The following is a 20480-nucleotide window of genomic DNA, read 5'->3' as shown; positions in this document are numbered from 1 at the left end:
CAACAGAAATGGATTAGCTTTAAGAACATGATTTTCTGGGGGCCAATTTCTTCAAATCATAAGGTAAATACCCAAAAGAATTGAAAACAGGGACTGGAACAGTCTTTTTACACCGATGTTCATAGTGGCATTATTCATATTTACCATAAGATAGAATCAACACAAGTGTCCATCAACCTATGAATGAATAAACAAAAGTGGCATATACACACAAAGGAATATTATTCAGCTATAAAATGGAATGATGTTCTACACGGATGAATCTTGAAGACATGTTGAGGGAAATAAGCCAAACACAAAATGACAAATAGTGTATGAGATCATCAATATGGAATAGAGCTAACAAACTCTAGTCACAACCTAGAATACAGGTTACCAGAGGATAGAGTAGGTGTAAGGAATAGGCAGGTAAGTCTTAAAATGTGCAGTTTCTGTTTTGGGTGAGGGAAAAGTTTTGGTAACAGAAGGTAGTAATGGGAGCACAACACTGTGAAAGTAATTAAGAGCAGTGATTTATACATCTGAGTGTCATTAAGGGGGGAGTTTTAAATTGTATATATAACTAGAACAAAATTTTTTAAAAAATCCATGAAACTGCACCACACAGTCAATCCTAAGTTAAACTATATCAACTATAGTTAATAGTATAATTATACCAATGTACTTCATTATTTTAAGAACTATACCACACCATTGCAAGGTGTTAGTAATAGGGTGGCATATGGGAACCCTGTATTTTATGTACAATTGTTCTGTAAACCTACAACTTCTCCAATAAAAAATTGAAGGCAAAATAAATTCATTTCAGACAAATAACTGAGTTCACAATAGGAAATTCTAAAATGTGTACTTTGGAAATATGAAAAATATGAAATATGAAAAAATGAAAAGTGTAAACTTCAGCAAACATTAGTTTGCTTATGAGTATTCCTATATCTCCACATTCTCTCCAAAACTTGTAATTAAAAAAAAGCCATTCTAGTGTGTGTAATTTTCTTTTTTTGCATTTCCCTAATAGCTAAAGATGTTGAGCATCTTTTCATGTGCCTTTTTTTTTTTTTTTTTTTTTTTTTTGAGGTACTGGAGCTGGATCAAACCTAGGACCTCCCATGTTGGAAGCAGGAGCTCAACTGCTTGAACCACATCCACTCCCCTTCATGTGCTTTTTATTTATTTTCAATAGAAATTAGGTAGATCAATTTATTATTTTTGTGTACTTCACGATTAATTTGAGAAAGGCTATTTGACAGATTTCAGCATAAACTCCATGTGTTGTTCAGCAAAAGAGCCATATACTCTTAGCCCTTTTAATACAGGTGAAATGTCATATTGCATCACAAATGATAGAGGTGCAGTTAACAGATTCAGGGGTATAATATTTAAGAAATAAGATGTTTTCCTCCCACTGCTCTTTAATAACATAATGCAAACATACATTAATCGGTATTGTAACCACCATTAATCAATTTACAGGATAAAAAACCACAGGCCTACTTATTTAAAAGGCTGAAACTAAAAAAACAGTAAAAAATCATTGTTTTTGTCCTTAGGTTAACAGTCCCAGAGTCAGATTTCTTTGATCACAATTGTACCAGGTGTGAAAGGCACTGGGAAAGTAAGAGACAGGGGAAGACTGATAGTGCATGCTTAGTTGCAAAGTTGGGACAGTAGTTCAAATTAGTCATTACCCAGATTAGAACACTGTTTTGTGGTGTATTGTAAAGGATATTAAGGACTGATAATTCATAAGCCGTAAACACCATTTAATGAGCGTCATCAGTGGGCTTAAGGAATAAGCAGAGATGAGGTAAGATGAAACAGTGAAAGAAGGAAATGAAAAATTGAAGAAACATTTTAAGGTTGGGGAATGTGAAAAGGCCACAGGTTTCTTGTCCCAAGTATAGAGTACAATTGTGTAGGTGTTACATTTCAGCTTTGATAAAACTTCACTAATTTGACTGAGAAAGAATACATGTCTGATTTAATAAAAAGTATCAGTGAATTTTCGGAAGTAGAGCTTTGCTATTATTACATCAAGTAAAAAAGAGCAATAATGCCAAATACTGCAGTAATAACAAGCAGAGGTCTTCCCAGGCCTATCCTGAGGAATAATTAAGATGCGTTTATGGGCGGCGGACCTGACCCAGTGGTTAGGGCGTCCGTCTACCACATGGGAGGTCCGCGGTTCAAACCCCGGGCCTCCTTGACCCGCGTGGAGCTGGCCCATGCGCAGTGCTGATGCGCGCAAGGAGTGCCGTGCCACACAGGGGTGTCCCCCGCGTAGGGGAGCCCCACTGGCAAGGAGTGCGCTCGGTAAGGAGAGCCGCCCAGCGCGAAACAAAGTGCAGCCTGCCTAAGAATGGCGCCGCACACACGGAGAACTGACACAAGACGACACAACAAGAAAAAAGAGAGATTCCCGTGCCGCTGACAACAGAAGCGGACAAAGAAACAAGATGCAGCAAATAGACACAGAGAACAGACAACGGGGTGGGGGGGGAGAAAAAAAAAGATGCATTTATGTCAGCAGCACAAGTGTTTTGAACAACTTGTAAACAAATCACAAACATACTCCTTTCAACTCATCAAAAACAATCCAACTTACTATCTCAACTCGCCAAGACTGTAATTGTCCTAGTCAGCTGTCAAAAATGAAATGTTTCTCAAGTAGTAGGAAATTAGGAGCTACTGGGACATGAAATAAACAGGCCTTTATTCCAGACCTTAACCAGATTTCTTAAAATATTCATCTCCAACTTCAGTTTACTCCAACACTGACTTAAAGAAACAGGACAAAATTTAAAATTAGCTATTTCTACAACACTGAAGTTAGAAATAGACAGTTAAGCTCATTTGGTAAAATCTTCATCAAGCAATGGTAAAACAGCCTATAAGTATTTCTTCAATTAACTGAGCTTTGAGGCAGAACAAAGAAAGAAAAATTAAAAACCTCTCTACGCTACGCACCAATAATGGAAGCTAAGCAATTACATCTAGGAATCCTTAGTGACAGCTCTTTCCCAATGGAAAATCCTGAGATTTGAAGCAGTGTGTCTTTACAAAAGGCAGGTTGGTTTAATAAGGAAATTCTATCTTTAATAAAGAGATAATCAACATTTTATTTTGGGCACTTACTCAGCATTTCAGATCCGTAAGAAATTCTGAGGTAAGCCAAATATTAGCATCACAGGTTACAAACTAAAACTGGGACAGAGCTTATGTTATCCATCCCAAACCACAGGAGTCCTACCGTCAGGAAAAACATGGTCTCTCTGATCTTGCAGATTAATCTTCTCAGATGTATTAACTTAATGGTGATAGATTGCAAAAATTCATTAAAAAAATTCTAGATATTATAGAACTTTCACTTTGGGATATTCTGTAATTCTGCATTGATTATATATATATTTTAGGATAATCTACTTGCTTCCATCATAAATATATTTATATATTACTGATCCTTACATAAATGAGCACATTACTGATTTTGTTGTTTTCCTGCCTTGGGGAAGGTGGCGGAACAGGAAGATAATCAGCGAGCTTTCTTCAGAGTGCCAGACAGCTTTTAAATGCAGGTTCTCTGATCAAGGCACCATCTACAAAGATTTGGGGTCATGGGAAAGCGGGTATACAAATGGAGCCAAGATCCAGAAAGAATGCCTGGATCCAAACGACACAAGGCTCTGCAAGTTAAGGATGAGGAGAAAAATTGTATTATCTCAGGCTAATGCTGCTCATTATCATGCTACAGCATTACAACTTATGGTAAGAGCTTTTCAAAAAGTGGTATTTCCCAATAAAAGTTACTAGATTTTTCTTAATGTGACCTCTATCAAGACAAAATACCTAAAATATTTTAATATGGCTATGCCATCATATAAATTACCCTAATTGTAGCAGGCCTGTTCACTTAGCTTAAATCAGCTCATTGTGAGATTCTTGGGCCAGTCTTCTGAAGTATTTGTTTCATCATAAAGTTCTGCTTTTTAGACATTTGTATATCCTCTTTGGACAAATGTCTGGCTCAAGTCTTTTGCCCATTTTTAAAATTGGGCTATCTTTTTATTCTTGAGTTAAAGGATTTCTTTATATATTGGGATATCAAATCCTTATCAGGTGTGGTTTCCAAATATTTTCTCCCATTGGGTAGGTTCTTTTCACTTTCATGATAAAGCCCTTTGATACAAACATTTTCAGGTTTGATGAGGTCCTATTTTCTGTTTGTTGTACTTTGGCTGTAAAGGTTAAGGAACCATTGCCTAATACAAGATCTTGAAGATGCTTCCCTACATTCTCTTATAGTTGTATACTCCTAGTTCTTGTATTTAGGTCTTTGATCCATTTTGAGTTCTTTTGTATACGGTGTGAGATAGGGGCCCTCCTTCATTCTTTTGTATATGGATATTCAATTTTCCCAGCACCAATTGAAGAGACTATTTTTCCCCAATAGAGTGGACTTAAGAGCCTTGGCTTTTAACCTTAAAATTCATATATCTTTAAAGAAGACAATTAAATGATAAAGAATAGAGTTTATTTGGCACACCTATCAATTTCTATAGTAATGCACCTGACCAGAAACAGTTCACATAGTGCCCACCTGCATTCCACGTCTAAAATGATTTCTTCAGTATGGTATTTTGCAAGGCTGGAATGGAGAAAAAGTCAAAATTCCATAGTAACAATGAAAACTGTTTGATCATGAAATAAGTTTAATATTTTAGTATATTCATCAATTTCCTATAAAAAAAAACAGGAAAATGAGACTGCAAGGTACATTATTTACAGTGAAAAGTTGGAAGACTTAACAAAGCATCAGCTAGTATATCAACAGACTAGGAACCACCCCACCCCCCACTGCTTTTTCGGGGTCCTTTCCTTGGAAATGGAATAAAATTATTCTAAATCAAATTTCATATACCTTAAAGCACCAGCTTCACAATTTACATCTTTCAGTTTTATAAAATATTCCTGCTTTGAAAGGTGAAGTGTTTGTAAAAGTGTGAATGTAATTAAACAAATCACTGGCCTGGATACTTTTTATTGCAATTTATTGGATACTTTGAATGAGTTTACTTATAGCCTTGAAACAAAATATCTCATTTTTGTCTAAAAAAATGTCCTTGGTTTTGAATTGTACAACTGTATTTTTCATTCATAGAGTTAAATATGTAACTTGGTTATTAGAGGTCATGTAATAGTCCTAAAGTCCAGCTTCTTGGATAATTTATTATATAAATCAACAAAATACAAAATACTACAAAATATTACTGTTAACAGTCATGTATGCATAATACATTGGTGTAAAGTGTGTAGTCTGTTAATGGGTGTTTAAACTACCAATGTACAATCAGGTTTTAAAACTTAATTTAATTTCAATTATGTAAAATTAAAAACTGTTAAGACCCCTTGTTCAGAAACACTAAAACATTATTAAGGCATCACTTAATGAAAACACTCCATGGAAAGTTACTAATATGTTTGTATTGGAGTACTAGTTACATTTTAAGGCAGTCAAAGTTTCATTTTTTTTTTTTTCTCACTTTAAGGCTCTTACATATTTAAATTTTATTCCATCAATTCTGTGCAAACATTATTCTGTGTAAAGTACATATTCATCAAGTGGTCAGCTGGGGAAATCAAAACCTCTTTAGAAAGCAAATGGATAGTTTAGAACTAGTATCTAACACTCATGACCACCAACCCCTGCCTGATAAAAATAATTTCAGGTATCTCATCCCTTTGGAGATTTCCTTCATTATCAGAAGCTGGCAACCATAAGAAGAAAATATAATCCAAAAGCATTACAAAAGTAATGTCTAGACACATCCTACCAAATTATATAGTCCATATTCAGAATAACCTAGTACAACAAGAACAGTTTTTCTTGGTTATTGTCTGATAATTGTGTATTTTTAATTTCACTCTTAAACAGTACGTATTCTGAAACTGTTTACATTCCAAATAAAACCTTATAAGTAACTTAAACAGAAACTTACATATTACCAAAAGTATAATATTCCATTAATTAACTGTAATAATGACATACATATATATATAAAATAGCAAAGATTTAACTTTACTCACTACTCTGGATAATCTAAGGGATCATTAAGTGAAGCCAGTGAAACAAAAATAGTTTACCATTAAATTTTTATTTTTTGACGTACCAGGGTTGGGGATTGAACCTAGGACATGGTATGTGGGAAGCAGGCACTCAAGTGTTTGAGCCACATCTGCTCCCCTATATTAATTTTGTTCAAGTAAAAATTCTGATAACTGTTAAAAGTGTAGACATTTAAACATATTTTAAAATTTAAAATATTGTGTTCATTTTTATTAAAACTAATGGCATTGCTGTGCTAAAAAAAACTGAAGCAGAGAAAAATCTTTTAAAGGATCAGAAAGTTAGCTTTTGGATATTTTTACTACTTACAAATTCATTCTCATTGAAAATAATCACCTTAATTTTAGTAATAGGACTTTTTAACGTATCTCCTCTAACTTGTATTTCTACCACTTTCCAATATACTTTGGTATATTCAGAGTTTAGGAAAATGTGTCATTATAATCTTATTCCCACAGTATGCTTAACTATGTCATATATTAGTTTCTACACAAAAGTATTACCATGCAATTAAAATTTTAATTAACTTGATAATTTTTCAAAAGCAAATTAAAAACTCACCAATAAAACTACTGAATGTTAATACAAGTTATTAACAAGAACTTTTATGCTAAAAGCCATGTATATATTAGCTCAGTGAAACATTTATTAGACCAAAGACTTTAATAGTGGTCTTAATAATTATGGAAGTATGAGCACTGAAGCATGTTATTTTCTGAGTCCATTCAAGTACTTTTCTAAGGGTATTTATTTGTAAAGCCATTCTATTCCCAAACACAGGTAGGTACATCAATACTTGCAAACAAAGAAAGATAGAAGAGTTGGTATTACTCAAAAGGCCACAAAATACCTGCAAACATCTAATACAAAAAGTATATGATGTAACTTGAGTTCAGGAGAGAATGTCAACTCAGTTATTTTTCAGAAACATGCCGATTATTAATCTGAGGAAAAAAACCCAAATTCATATGGAACACAAAACAACCTTCAGATGCCCTAATACTCTGCTCCAACCTAAATGTGGGTTTTGTGATTTTTATTACCCAGGTAAAGCAGGACTAGGAAAAAGAGAAGACAAAAATGTCAAAAGAAAGAAATTTTAGAAGAAAAGGAAAACTATAAAAGTAATCTTTCAACAAACAAAACCTTAGGAAGGAGATGATAGGGAAACCATAAATAAAATACATATATAATAAAACTAATTTTGAGAAGCGGATGTGGCTCAAGTGACTGGGCTCCTGCCTACGACATGGGAGATCTGTGGTCTGGTTCCTGGTGCCTTCTAAAGAAGACAGTGAGCTGGCATGATGGGCAGGCACAGTTAAGTTGACACAAGATGATGCAAGACACAAGAAGAAAAACATACTGACACACAACAAAACAGGGAGCAGAGGTTCCTCGTACCTCCTAAAGAGGATGAGCAGGATGGCAAACTGGCATGATGGGCAGGAGCGGTGAGCTGATGTGACAAGATGATGTAACAAGAGACACAAGAGGAAGAGACACAACGAATCAGGGAATGGAGGTGGTTTAAGCCATTAGGTGCCTCCCTCCCACATCGGTGGTTCCAGGTCAGTTCCTGGTACCTCCTAAAGAAATAAAGACAGACAGACACAGCAAGTACAAACAATGAGGGTTTGGGAAGAGATAAGTAAATAAAATAAATCTTAGAATAAACAAGCAAAACTAATTTCATAGCTTATCTTTTTTTCCTTCTAATTCTTCTAATTCTTCTGGTACATGTTTACATTGAGGTTATGTTTCTCTAGGGGAATACTGCCTTGACAAATCAACCCAAACTTATGATATATGAGACTATAATTTTGGAGTTTTTGGTTATCTACTGTAAGGATATCACTCAACAAGAAATTTGTATTTGTGGCTGTAATATCTTTATGTCAAGTTAAAATAAGTTCAACGAGATTACAATGATTTGATTTTCAATGATTTTTGCTGTAGCTTTATTATGCTTTCAAAGATGTCACGTCAGACTCTGAAAGGTGCTTGTTTTCCAAAACAATTTTTTATTTTCCCCCCATAAAATGAGAAAGAAAACTTGACAAAATGGTATTTTTCATTTGGAGATTTAGTTATTATTTTAAAAGATTAAACAAATGTTTGTTAATAGCATCTCTTCATTTAGAGTATATGTTATTTTTCTAGATCTATTCAAGAGGATCTCATAATTGGGATATATATCTTTCACTTTATCAGAGAATACTGACTTTATAGTCAATACTCACATTCATTGTGAGTATTTTGCCTTAACATTTTCTGACTCTGCACAAGATTGGTTTAAAAAGGTCCACTGAGCTATTTTTCTAAAATGCTTTTCTTTTAAAATACATCCTATTAACAAAAATGGTTTCAATGAAGAAAAGGTCTAACTTGTATTGCAGGTCCTCTTCCCAATTTCAATTTTTAAACAAATACCATTCAATTATCCAAGAATCAAATATGTTTTTAAAGATAATGAAACTGAGTCACAGCAGCTAAGCTGATTTTCTAAAGTTACACAGTAATTAGATAAAGCAAGAGAGTCCAGGGAGGTAACACTAAATTACATTTACTAGCAGCTTGCCTCACTAATATTCTCAGTTACTATAACTTAGTAATATATAACAGTGACAAAAATGGAATTTCCAAGAAATTCAACTAACAAGGCAGGAAGTGCTTATAAAATTAGCTTTTGTTTTTCTAATTACAGTTACATCCTTATGATATTTACATATTATCTAGGAAATAAATTTATTCATTTTACTTAGGATTGTTTTAAAAAGTAGTATTTTCCCAAATATTAATGTAAGAATACCCTAAAATTAAATCAGAAAATAAAACTTACCACTTGTATATTTTATTCATGGGGTAAAGTTTAAAAAGTCTTTTCTACAGGACTAGTTTATATGTCAACACTAGTTATTAATACATTATTTGTGCTTGAGGATTACAATGAATTACAAAAATGTTCACAATCTCCCTGTTTCCTAAACAATCATGAATATACATTGTTTCCTAGTATCTAAATAAAGAATGATTCTATTTTATCCCCTTTACTTCTGAATCAGTGTCTTCCACTCTGTGGGGGAAATGAATAATGGAATGGGATTTGAGAGACCAAGATTTCTAGACTATTGCTCCAATGTCACACTCTGTTGGTGTGATTTTGAGGCGTAATAAAAAAAAGCTTATAAATTTCAAAGGTTTCTTCTAGCTCTAAAATTCTGACTTGAAAATAAAGTAACCTTCTATGTTGGTTCCTTTTTGTTTTGTTTCTTCTTTCTTAAATCATAATCCTAATCCATTTAATCAGACTTTCCTAAATAGTCATAAAGGTCATGTTTAATCTTAGATGGATTTAATATTAGCTCCTAGAGCTATCTGTCTTAAGAATACTACAGAAATATAACTGTATAAATATAACAAAATATAAATGTTTCATTTAACATTTCTTTTAGGAATGAAAGTATAGGTCGTATTATAATTTTTAGGAAAATCTTAGGTTTAAGTAAAGAAAATGAACTATCACACAATTTCTTTAATTTCTTTAAACTTTAAATTTAATCTGAACAATGTAATATTTTAATATGTCAAAAGTAGCTAACATTAAATTCAATGCTTCACAGAGGGTTAAAATCACAATGTTTTCAAATCTACTCTACAATTGACTGTCATGACATCAGAAGCAAGGTATTTTTTTTTTCATTGCTAAATTTGCTGACCAAAAAATGTCCGAGGGAAATTACAACATTTAAAAAATGCTTCCAGTTCCCCCTGAAGGATTGGCTACATTTCAAAACAAGTATTAATATGTCAAATAAGGATTGGAAAGGAACCTCTTATCAGAGCCCAAATTTCCCATGAAAAAGAAAATATCTATACAAACTCTAATACTACTAGTCTTCCTTCCTATAAAAACAAAACCTCTAACTCCAAAGCACATGAAAGGCTATAATTTATACTGACTAGAGGCTGACTTTTCATGTAACAGTAGGAAGGGCTTTATAAACCCCACAGTAAGTCTTAATATTTCGAGAATGCAGAAAAATCCAAGTTTTATTAGTAAGCTATATTAGACAACAATGATTAAATTATGAGCAAAGATGTTGGCCTTTAATCAGATTTGCTTTAATGTTAAACATCCTCTAGAAAAAAAGATTTCTTCCTCAAGAAAATAATGCACTTCAGTGTAATGAAAAGGAAGTTTAATATTTACAAATTGATTAGGAAAAAAAATTTTTCAAGACTGGTTAGATGATACATGCTACTCAAAAAGAACCTTTCAGATGAGATCGGGAGCGTTCAGGGTGGTATCAAAAAGAATCTTTCAAACCTGAAGGACTAGAATGCCTCATTATTTTTTTTCCCACTATCAAAGAATATTTTACCACAAAATAATGGACAAAGATTCAGGAGGCCATTAGCATTGCTACAATTAGAAAATACCTAAAACCCATTTACAATTGGCTAAAAAATAGTTAAAAGTAATGAAAATAATTATTTTAAAAGTAAGGAGAAAGCTAATCTGGTTATAGTTGATAATACTTTTAAGAATAAGGATGGGAAGGTAAATGCTTGAAACATTTTCATTTGTTTTCATTAAAGAGTATGAAAAAATATGAATGCATGGAGCTATGCTCTTTTATTTCACAGGAACTTACTGTCAACTCATGCCCTTCACTCATGGAAATAAAACAAAATGAACAAACAAAACAAACCAAACCAAACAGGCTTCCTCAGCAGACACAAATTCTGGAGTCTCTTCTCAGGGATTTCCACCATGATTCTGGTAATGACAAAAATTCTCTAAGTGTGAGTAAAAGATCAGAAATAAAATATCCTTTTCACTGAATAAGAAATTTGTCATATGATCGTAAAAGGCTCTAGAAGGAATCTGTAAAACTCATTCAGAATTTAATCAAATGTCTTAGTTTTTTCTTGGTATAAAAGTTTACAGATGATTTTTATATTCCATCACAGTTACATGGTCTAGTGCATTTCAGAGTATTTGGAAATAATCAAAGTTGTCCTCTCCCAATGAAAACATTTAGGAAAACTTTTAAGTACTTCTCAAATAAGCTGTTAAAGTGTCATGATCTGCAACCACTTATATTTTTGGCTCTCTTCTAAGTACAAATGTTATGATTTTTCCAAAGCAAAACTGTTCTATTTTACAGTGTCTATTAACAAGAATTCTCTTTTAGACAGAGGAAGATAAAGTCTATTCTGAAGCTGTTTCCCAAGAGCTAGTTGAGTAGACAGGAAGACTTTGGGCTTTTCTTATTTTCCTTCTTTTTTGGGGGTAGAAGAACTTTTCATTATGCACATACTATACAAGCATCTTTCACTGGATTAAGATTAGCTGGGAAGTAGCTGCCTATTTTTAGTAAGGTCCACTGATGGCATTGAACCTCTTAGATCATGCTGGTGCTTATGGTTAAATCACATCTAATGTGAAATTTCGAATTACATCCAGAGCTCCGGTATCAAAACCACACATATCCAACATTCCTCTATCATCTGGGTCTGCAATGGTAAAACCATTTGATGTCATTCCACAAATAATCAATTTAGCTGGAATATCCATTTTCTGTAAGAAAAAAAATCAAAATACATATTTTAAAAACTATAGAAAGGAAAAGTAAGTATTCTCCAAAATGAAAGCACTTTAAAATCTCCCTACTATAGCTTTTCATTACAAGGTCAAATATTTTTTATTTTTAAAAAATTTCTCTCCATAAAATGTGTCAGTCTTTCAGGGCCAGACTATTTGAAGGATGAAAATTAAAACTGTGTAAAGATTGAGCCCCAAATTTCTACTCCCTTCCCATATTATTACTTGTTTTATGGGCTTCCAAGTACCTTTCTGAGCAACCTGTGGAGTTTATACTTATGAAACCTTTACAGATATTCCGGGGAGCCCAATATTTTACCAATATATCAAACCTTGGGACAGTATGTGTGGGTATATAAAAATATAAAGAAATATTTCTCTAGAACTATCAATTTCTGACCTATGACTTTGACAGGTACAATACTCACATATGTCACATATAAGAACCTTCATTGGTCTCTATGGCTACAATTTAAGCTTAAATAGAGTTGCTGAAAAAAATACTTACTGAGTGTGCACTATGTTAGGCACTGTATTAACCCTATAAAAATTTACCTAATGTAACTGTTATAACAACTCTAAAACATAAGTATTATAACCTATCTAACAGACCAGTTAAATAATTTGTTCAAGTCAACAAATAGTAAAAGAGAAAGACTCAGGGCCTAGAACTCAAGCTTCCTTGATTCTAAAATTTATTCTTTCGCAGGAAGAGATGAGAGGTGGAGGCGTCTTCGGGACATGGAGCTGCCCTGGATGGTGCTTCAGAGGTAATCACCGGACATTGTAAATCCTCACAGGGCCTACATGATGGAATAGAGGAGAGTATGGGCCATGATGTGAACCAATGTATATGAGGTGCAGAGGTGCCCAAAGATGTACTTACCAAATCCAATGGATGTGTCATGATGATGGGAACGAGTGTTGTTGGGGGGGGGGAGAGGGGGGCTGGGGGGGTGGGGTTGAATGGGACCTCACATATATATTTTTAATGTAATATTATTACAAAGTCAATAAAAAAAAAATAAATAAATAAAATTTATTCTTTCTACTTGTGGTCCTCAAATGAAGCATGCATCGGAATCCCTGGAGGGTTTGTTAAAAAATAAGACTGCTGAGTCTCACCCTGCAGAGTTTCTGACTCAACAAGTCTCCCAAGGAGCCAGGAATTTGCATTTCTAACAAGGTCCTAGAAGATACTTAGTCTGTTGGCAGGAGAATCACGCTTTTAGAACCATAAGTTCTATTTCTGCTTCCCTTTATCTAGCCACATTTTAAGTATTCAATAGCCCCATGTGGAGAGAGGCTACTATACTGGACAGTGCAGAAACAGAACACTTACATCATTTCAGAACACTCAAGAGTACTAATTAGAAGATAGAAATATCCATACTACTTAAAACAGAGATTATAGCTTTGCTTTAATTTTACATACTTCTTTAGCAAATCCACAAATGATACTTTAATTTTTCAAGGAGCACACTAAATCATTAAAAAATTTATAGAAACAATTATTTCTGTTGATTATTACCAGAACTGCGGTTTGCAAAGGATATTATTAGGGAAACGGACTTTGGCCCAGTGGTTAGGGCGTCCGTCTACCATATGGGAGGTCCGCGGTTCAAACCCCGGGCCTCCTTGACCCGTGTGGAGCTGGCCATGCGCAGCGCTGATGCGCACAGGGAGTGCCGTGCCACGCAAGGGTATCCCCCGCGTGGGGGAGCCCCACGCGCAAGGAGTGCGCCTGTGAGGAAAGCCGCCCAGCGTGAAAAAGAAAGAGCAGTCTGCCCAGGAATGGCGCCACCCACATTTCCCGTGCCGCTGACGACAACAGAAGCGGACAAAGAAACAAGACGCAGCAAATAGACACCAAGAACAGACAACCAGGGGAGGGGGGGGAATTAAATAAATAAATCTTTAAAAAAAACAAAACAAAACAAAAAAACAAAGGATATTATTAGTAATGCGCAGCTGGTTGAAAAACAAAACAATTGTTGTCAATTATTTTCCTTATTTCAAGTACTTATGAGTCTATAAAAACATGGATAAAGAACTACCTTTTTGAAATAGACTGTCAATACTTGAAACCTGAATATTGCTTGGGGTAAAAAAGAATATTAAAATTCATTTTACCTTCCGATACTGCTGCAGAGCAACAGCAGGATGGATACTTCCAGCAAAGGTCTCATTGTCAGTAAATACAATGAAGACATCAGCAGCTGTACTTGTCTTCTGAGCCCAGATCATTGGAAGAGAGCAATCAGTCCCACCGGATGGAATCTAACTCAGAAAAAAAATATGATTAAAAATAAAACAAAGTGCCCTAGCTACCATACTAAAACAAAATAAATTCTTAAAAACACTATTTTTATATTACCTTTGTTTAAGACCTACACATAGGCCTTTGCAAAGCCTGTATATAATTTTTAAATTTTGTGTATCTCATGAGAAATTAAGATAAAAAAATGTGTTCTCCCAAACTTAATTTATTAATATCATGCATGATATCAATATAAAATTATTATACAATACATAATAATAAAACTTAATAAAACAGTCTATTACCTGATTCATAGCCATTAAAACCTGTTGTAAGGTCATATCTGAAGTGATTGGATATGGTACTATTTCATCCGAAAATGCAACTATATAAGATTCCTTTTCTGTTCGTGTAACAACCTGAAAAATTCAATGGTAGTAATTTTCAAATTTTGGGGAAATAAATACAGTATCTAGAAGTTCATAAATTCAAAAAACAAAACCACCCTATGATAGCTTATTTCTAATCTTAAATTATTGTGAATTGGAGCTACACTGTAATAGTATAGCTTTAAAAAAAAGTTGTTTCACAAGCATTTACAAAGAAACTAGTTCTCACAATTCTTTTTTTTCATTAAAATTTTTTTATTGAAGTATATCATAAAGACACAAACATATATAAACAATAAGTACATAGTAAAAGTTGTGAATTTACAAAACAAACATGCATATCATCTTTCAGGGCTCCCAGATATCACCCCACCACCAACACCATGATTGCAAAACATTTGTTACAAACTCTGAAAGAGCATATCAAAATATTACTATTAAGTATAGTCCTTATCTTCATTTGGTGTATTTTCCCTCCCTCCTGGTTATTAACACCCTGTGTCAGTATTATATATGTTATAGTTCATGAGAGAACACTCTCATATTTATTCTGTTAACCACAGTACATCTTCTACCACAGGATTTACTGTGTTATACAGTCAAATGCTTTGTACAATCCACTCAAAGTATATACTCAGTGGCTCTCATTTTCATCACAGATCATAACAATCCTTTGAAGCAGATGTAGTACATACACTTCTATTTTATTAAATAAGGATAAAACCATAGAAGGGAAGAAACATGCTTATGATTCATCTACTCTTCAGTGACAGGTCAGGTTAGAAATAAAGTCTCCTGACTCATTGATTCTCTGATCTTTTAACATATGTTTACTTAATCATTTTTCTAAGCATTACATATGTCTTCAAATAGATTAATATTTAATCTTTTGTTGTAAAAATTCAAATTTCTATTCTATTCTGTAAACATCCTTTTTCAATATACTTGAAATTTTGTTTTACAAAATTATCTTTGGTTATGATATGACAGAAAAATGTGCCAAATAAACTGAAATGACAAAAATAAATGAAAACTTAACTGTTGATATCTAATTTTACAGCGTTGCCCCATACTAAACATTTTTTGGAGTGACGCAATTCTAAATCGTCTTTAAGTTTTCTTACCATGCACATTGCTGCAGCAACTGTACTTGCATTGAGTATACTACCTAAAACTCTTTGGTTCATAGAAGCACTAACATCAACAGCCAGCAAGAAACGTTTTCCAGTTGGCTCAACTGTCTAAAAAGAAAATAAAAATGATCATAAATAAATGAAACAATCATAGATATTGTTAAGTAGATTAAGTTTCTAACAAATCATATTTAGTTATCAATTTTCATTTCAAATTGTCTAAAATAAGAGCTTTTGATTTACCAACTGACAACTATTTTAACATGCTTAGCTTTCACTAAAAGTATGACTAAGAAAATATAACCTGTTTAGTATTTACTTAAAGAAGGTACCATTCTTTCTTTTTTATTTTATCATTACTGAAGTAAAACGGAAATTTCTACCATGAAATTTTCAAAATCAAATACTTTAACTTTTGGCTCTGATGTGGAATTTTCGTGCCTAAATAAACCATTACCTACTAAGTAGACAAGATTCATCTACCAACTAGGGAGATGAACAGGACAGAGGTACATGTCAAAGTTCTCCACCAAGGAATGCAAATTTTAGAATTTATTAATTTAAAAACTATCAAAATGATCTTAAGATAATTAGTTGCTACCCTAAGACAGAAATACTTTATATAAAATCTTACAATGTTAATTACATACCTAACTGCACATGAATTAAGTAAAAACAAATGAATAGCTCATCAAAAATGATTTTAAAGCTATTAATATTACCATTAAAATGTTGTTTTTACAAAAGATATTAAGTTGTACCAGGGTCATTTGCTTTAAAACAATAATCAAACCATTACCTTAAATGTTTTGTAAAAAGCAACGTCCAGTGCTCTTAAAATGTCTTCATCAGGGCGCCACTTCAGTTTTCCTCTGAGCCCATGCCCTATTTTGTAAGTTTCTATTGCAATTAAAACATGAAATGGATGTATACGAGCCTAGGACAAGACAAAGTAAATGCAAAGTTCAAGTAAAAAATACTAGTAATTATGTATCTTTCTTGGGTTTTTATATTATTGTATCTAATATATTTTACACAAAAAAGAAAAAAAGTTTTATTAACCTTAGATTTAAGACATAAAATGCAATTTGGTAGGAGAAAATGTTCAGAACACCTAAGAAATACACCGACAGCATTTCCAAAATTTAAAAGTCAACTTTTTCAATGAGAAGCATCTCACAAAGGGCACTAATAATGCTTACCTTTTTTAATAATTTGTCATTACACAGTTTTTCACATACTAAAGATACTTCTGAATTTCCTGGTTCAAGCACTGAATTAGCAGTCATCTTTCCTAGATTCCTCAGTAATACAGTAAGAGGCATTTCTTGCAACAAAGCCTTCCATACCTATTGGAACAACATATGAAGAAACAGGGAATTAAGAGTAAATTAACAAATACATAGCTAGGTCAATAACAGTATTCATAATATATTCTTTAAGCTTTACATTTATGGTTCAGAGAACTTTCAGAATAAAATTCTGTGCTGATTGGTCAAAGGCTTATCAAGTAAACTAACTCGTTATTTACTAGACACAGAAGTATATTTTATGAAGGTACTAAAGAGAGAATTTTGCTTTAATTGGCATGGCCAATAACCAGTATATTTTCAGACGTGGAACACTGTATGCCAAATACATCCTAGGCACTGTGTTAGGTGTTCTAAATAAACATTAATTTCAAGGCAAATTTTGGTTATTATTTTTGTTTTTTAAAAATTTTTTTCTCCCCTCCCTCCGTTGTCTGCTCTGTGTGTCCATTCGTTGTGTGTTCTTCTGTGTCTGCTTGTATTCTCATTAGGCAGCTCCGGGAACCAATCCTGGGGCCTTCTGGAGTGGGAGAGTGGCGACCATTCTCTTGTGTCACCTCACCTCCCTCATCTGCTGCGTCTTATTGTCTCTCCTATCTCTTTTTGTTACATCATCTTGCTGCACCAGCTGTCCATGTGGGCCAGCACTCCTGTGGTGAGCAGCACTCCACATGGGCCAGCTTGCCTTCACCAGAGGCCCTGGGTATCAAACCCTGGACTTCCTATATGGTACATGGGAGCCCAATTGCTTGAGCCACATCCACTTCTTATAGTTAATTATTTTTTATTAAGAATTAATGGTGACCCAAAGTTTATCCTTTTTATACATATCATAAAGTATTCATGTTCAATCACATACTACCAAAATATTATAATGTTCTTACCTCCTTAGACTTTAAGTGATTCGTCAGAAGATGTTCCCTAACTAATCTATGTTCTTCTATTAGATGAATAACTTCCAGTTCATCTTTTGTGCGCTTCACTTTCTCGACAGCCTCCAGATACTTTAATAATTTTTCAGTCTCCGCAGAAAGTGCCTTTTCTTTATATAATTCATGGACCTCTTTCCAGCCCTTTGTAATGTATTTGGTCACAACAGCCAGTCCTTTAACAAAATAAAGAATTGAAAAGGCATGTAGGAGTACCAGGTTAAAAAAACAGAACATATGTTTACTGAGAATGTTTATTATGATAGTCAAATATGAGATTTTGGGGGGGAAAAACCTGAGTCCAAAGTCATTTTATAGAGGTTTCTTTTTTTTTTTTATTTTTTAATTTAAGTGCCTTGCTAGTAGGTCCTACTTTGGAATTAACGCTCCTCAGTGTGACATAGTTGAACTCAGTTGTGGTTTCCCTACACATGGCTCTTTTGACCCTTCTGTTTGAACCTATAATTTAGAGTACTAGAGTTGGTAAGTGTATGTCCATGAGACTTCTATCTTTAGGGTGTCCATGTACCAGCTGGGTCCTGACTCAACTGAGTTGAAACACCTACTCTCCAGTTCACTGGACTCACCCAGTACAACTAACAAGGAGATGATGATGGACAATGACCATCCCAAGGAACCGAGAGAGTCTACAACTGCAAGGAGGAGAGTTATATCCATCTGCCCTATGGAATCGAAGTCCCCTCTCAATTAGAGGTGGCGAGAGCATCACCATGCCAGAATCCTCAGGATTGGGGAATTAACTATGACCAAAGTAGGCTTACTCATACTTCTACTATAGACTTATTGTGATTCTAGCAATGGAAGAAATTATATCATTGATGTGGAGGAAGTGGTCACTGGAGGTTCTGAGGGCAGGGAGAGGGAAAAACAGGTGTAATAGGGGGCATTTTCAGGCCTTGGGAATTGTCCTGAATGTCACTGCAATGACAGATACAGGACATTATGTATCTGCCCATAATCTACAAAATTGTGAGGAAGAAAGCATAAGCTACAATGTAAATTATAATTCATGTTTAGTGCCAACGCTCCAAAATGTGTTCATCAATTGTAATAAATGTACCACACCAATAAAGGATGTTGTTCATGTGGGAAAATGTGGGAGGTGTAGGGAGTGGGGCATGTGAAAATCCCCTTTATATTTTTATGTATCATTTATGTAATTTAAATATCTTTTAAAAACAATAAAAAATATATTTACAAAAGGACAATAGCACGAGAAATGTTGTTAGACAGTGCCTATCACAGGTTCATAATCTCAGAACTCACAAGACTACATATTGACAATGTAATATTCATGTGTACCTTTAAGTTGCTGAATATATTTGCATTTTTTAATGGACATAAGTAGAAGTTGACAAGGAGGCAGGTAATCTTTGTTTTTATAGCTGACAAAGCCTTACAGGTCAAGGTTTTTTATTTTTGTTTTTTTTTTTAAAGAAAATATAAATATTTGTTCATTCTAAAGATTTTCTAAAATATTGCACAGGCCAAATAAAACATCTCTAAGCCAGATTTAGTCAATGTGCTAATTCTGAACTCCAATTTAACTCATTTGATTAAAAGTTAATGCTTGAGACAATTTAAAGCTGGATAGACATTTTCACAGTCTCAGAATGGAAAGCTTATAAACTAATAAATTCCCATTGTAAAAGCCAACCCATTTCTGGTATATTGCCTTTGGCAGCTTAGCAAACTAAAAGAAATCTAATATGCAGGAACTTCTAAATTATAGTGACTCTTGTTATCTTCCATATTTTGTTACAAATTCTTATAATGTCTTAAATGTTTAGTGAACTATTTCATAGGAGCATGTCTTTTGTCTTTCCAAATAATCTAAAAATTCTTAATGGCAATCATACTTATTTTTATCCACGTTAAGTTCTAGAATTGTGCTAGCCCCAGAGTAGACTGTTTTTATAGCTGACAAATCATTACAGACCAAGTTTTTTTTTTTTTAAACTGTTACAAATATTTTGACTAATCTTATTTGTTATAACTACACATTGCAGTTAAAGTATTAAAATATTACTCATTCTGTAGACAAGAATTTGTTTCAAAATTCTTTTCCCTCTGAAAGGCTATACATCCTTTAAGCCTAAACATGACATTGCTATTATTACAGGGTTTGAGTATAAGTTCTGTCCTCGATTTAGAATTACAGAATCCTATGTAAGGGAGTAAGGTTAGGGAAATCAACTAACACCTCATTTTACAGATCAAGAAATCAAAGTCCAGAATATTATTTGCTGAAGTTAGGAAACATTTGTACAATTAGAACTACCATATAAGTGATCTTCTTTAGTTCAGTAATCACTCCACCACCTTACAGTGTCTTGAAAAACAAATATATACTGATAGATCCCTTCATCCTTTTACTGAGCCGAAGATTTAAAAGTGAAAAAATATGAATATGTTAGAAAGAAAACACAGGCCAGAAGAGGCCTTTCTAAACAACACAGAACTCCAAATCTATGAAGAAAGACATAGATAAGTTTGATTGCACCAAATTCAACATTTCAGTTTATCAGAAACGATCTTCCCCTCCTAAATAGAAAGACAAAGAACTGGGGGTGGGGGTGGAGGGTGGGAGAAGGGGATGCCTGCAATGCATATAATAATAAATTATTAACTTCTACAACAGTGTCTGAAATTCTTAGAATACTGCCTGTCTATAGTACTCAATAAATATTTCTTGAATGAATG

The 20480-nt window shown here is 33.7% G+C and overlaps 1 protein-coding gene across 2 annotated transcripts in view; it reads right to left on the bottom strand.

The window, feature by feature from the left end:
* Positions 1-4689: 4689 nt before the first annotated feature.
* The window catches only part of RO60 (Ro60, Y RNA binding protein), a 40851-nt gene continuing 25060 nt past the window's right edge, over positions 4690-20480 (bottom strand). For both annotated transcript variants that reach the window (XM_004484483.4, XM_071207622.1), the window contains exons 3-9: positions 17712-17932; positions 16720-16866; positions 16317-16454; positions 15509-15625; positions 14301-14414; positions 13869-14015; positions 4690-11711 (exon numbers count right to left, since the gene is read on the bottom strand). In XM_004484483.4, coding sequence (XP_004484540.1) covers positions 11559-11711; positions 13869-14015; positions 14301-14414; positions 15509-15625; positions 16317-16454; positions 16720-16866; positions 17712-17932 — 1037 coding nt within the window. In that variant the 3' untranslated portion in view covers positions 4690-11558. The remainder of the gene's footprint in view (positions 11712-13868; positions 14016-14300; positions 14415-15508; positions 15626-16316; positions 16455-16719; positions 16867-17711; positions 17933-20480) is intronic.

The sequence above is a fragment of the Dasypus novemcinctus genome, chromosome 13, assembly GCF_030445035.2.
Source record: "Dasypus novemcinctus isolate mDasNov1 chromosome 13, mDasNov1.1.hap2, whole genome shotgun sequence".
NCBI classification, from domain to species: Eukaryota; Metazoa; Chordata; class Mammalia; order Cingulata; family Dasypodidae; genus Dasypus; species Dasypus novemcinctus.
This window is presented reverse-complemented; position numbering and strand designations above follow the sequence as displayed.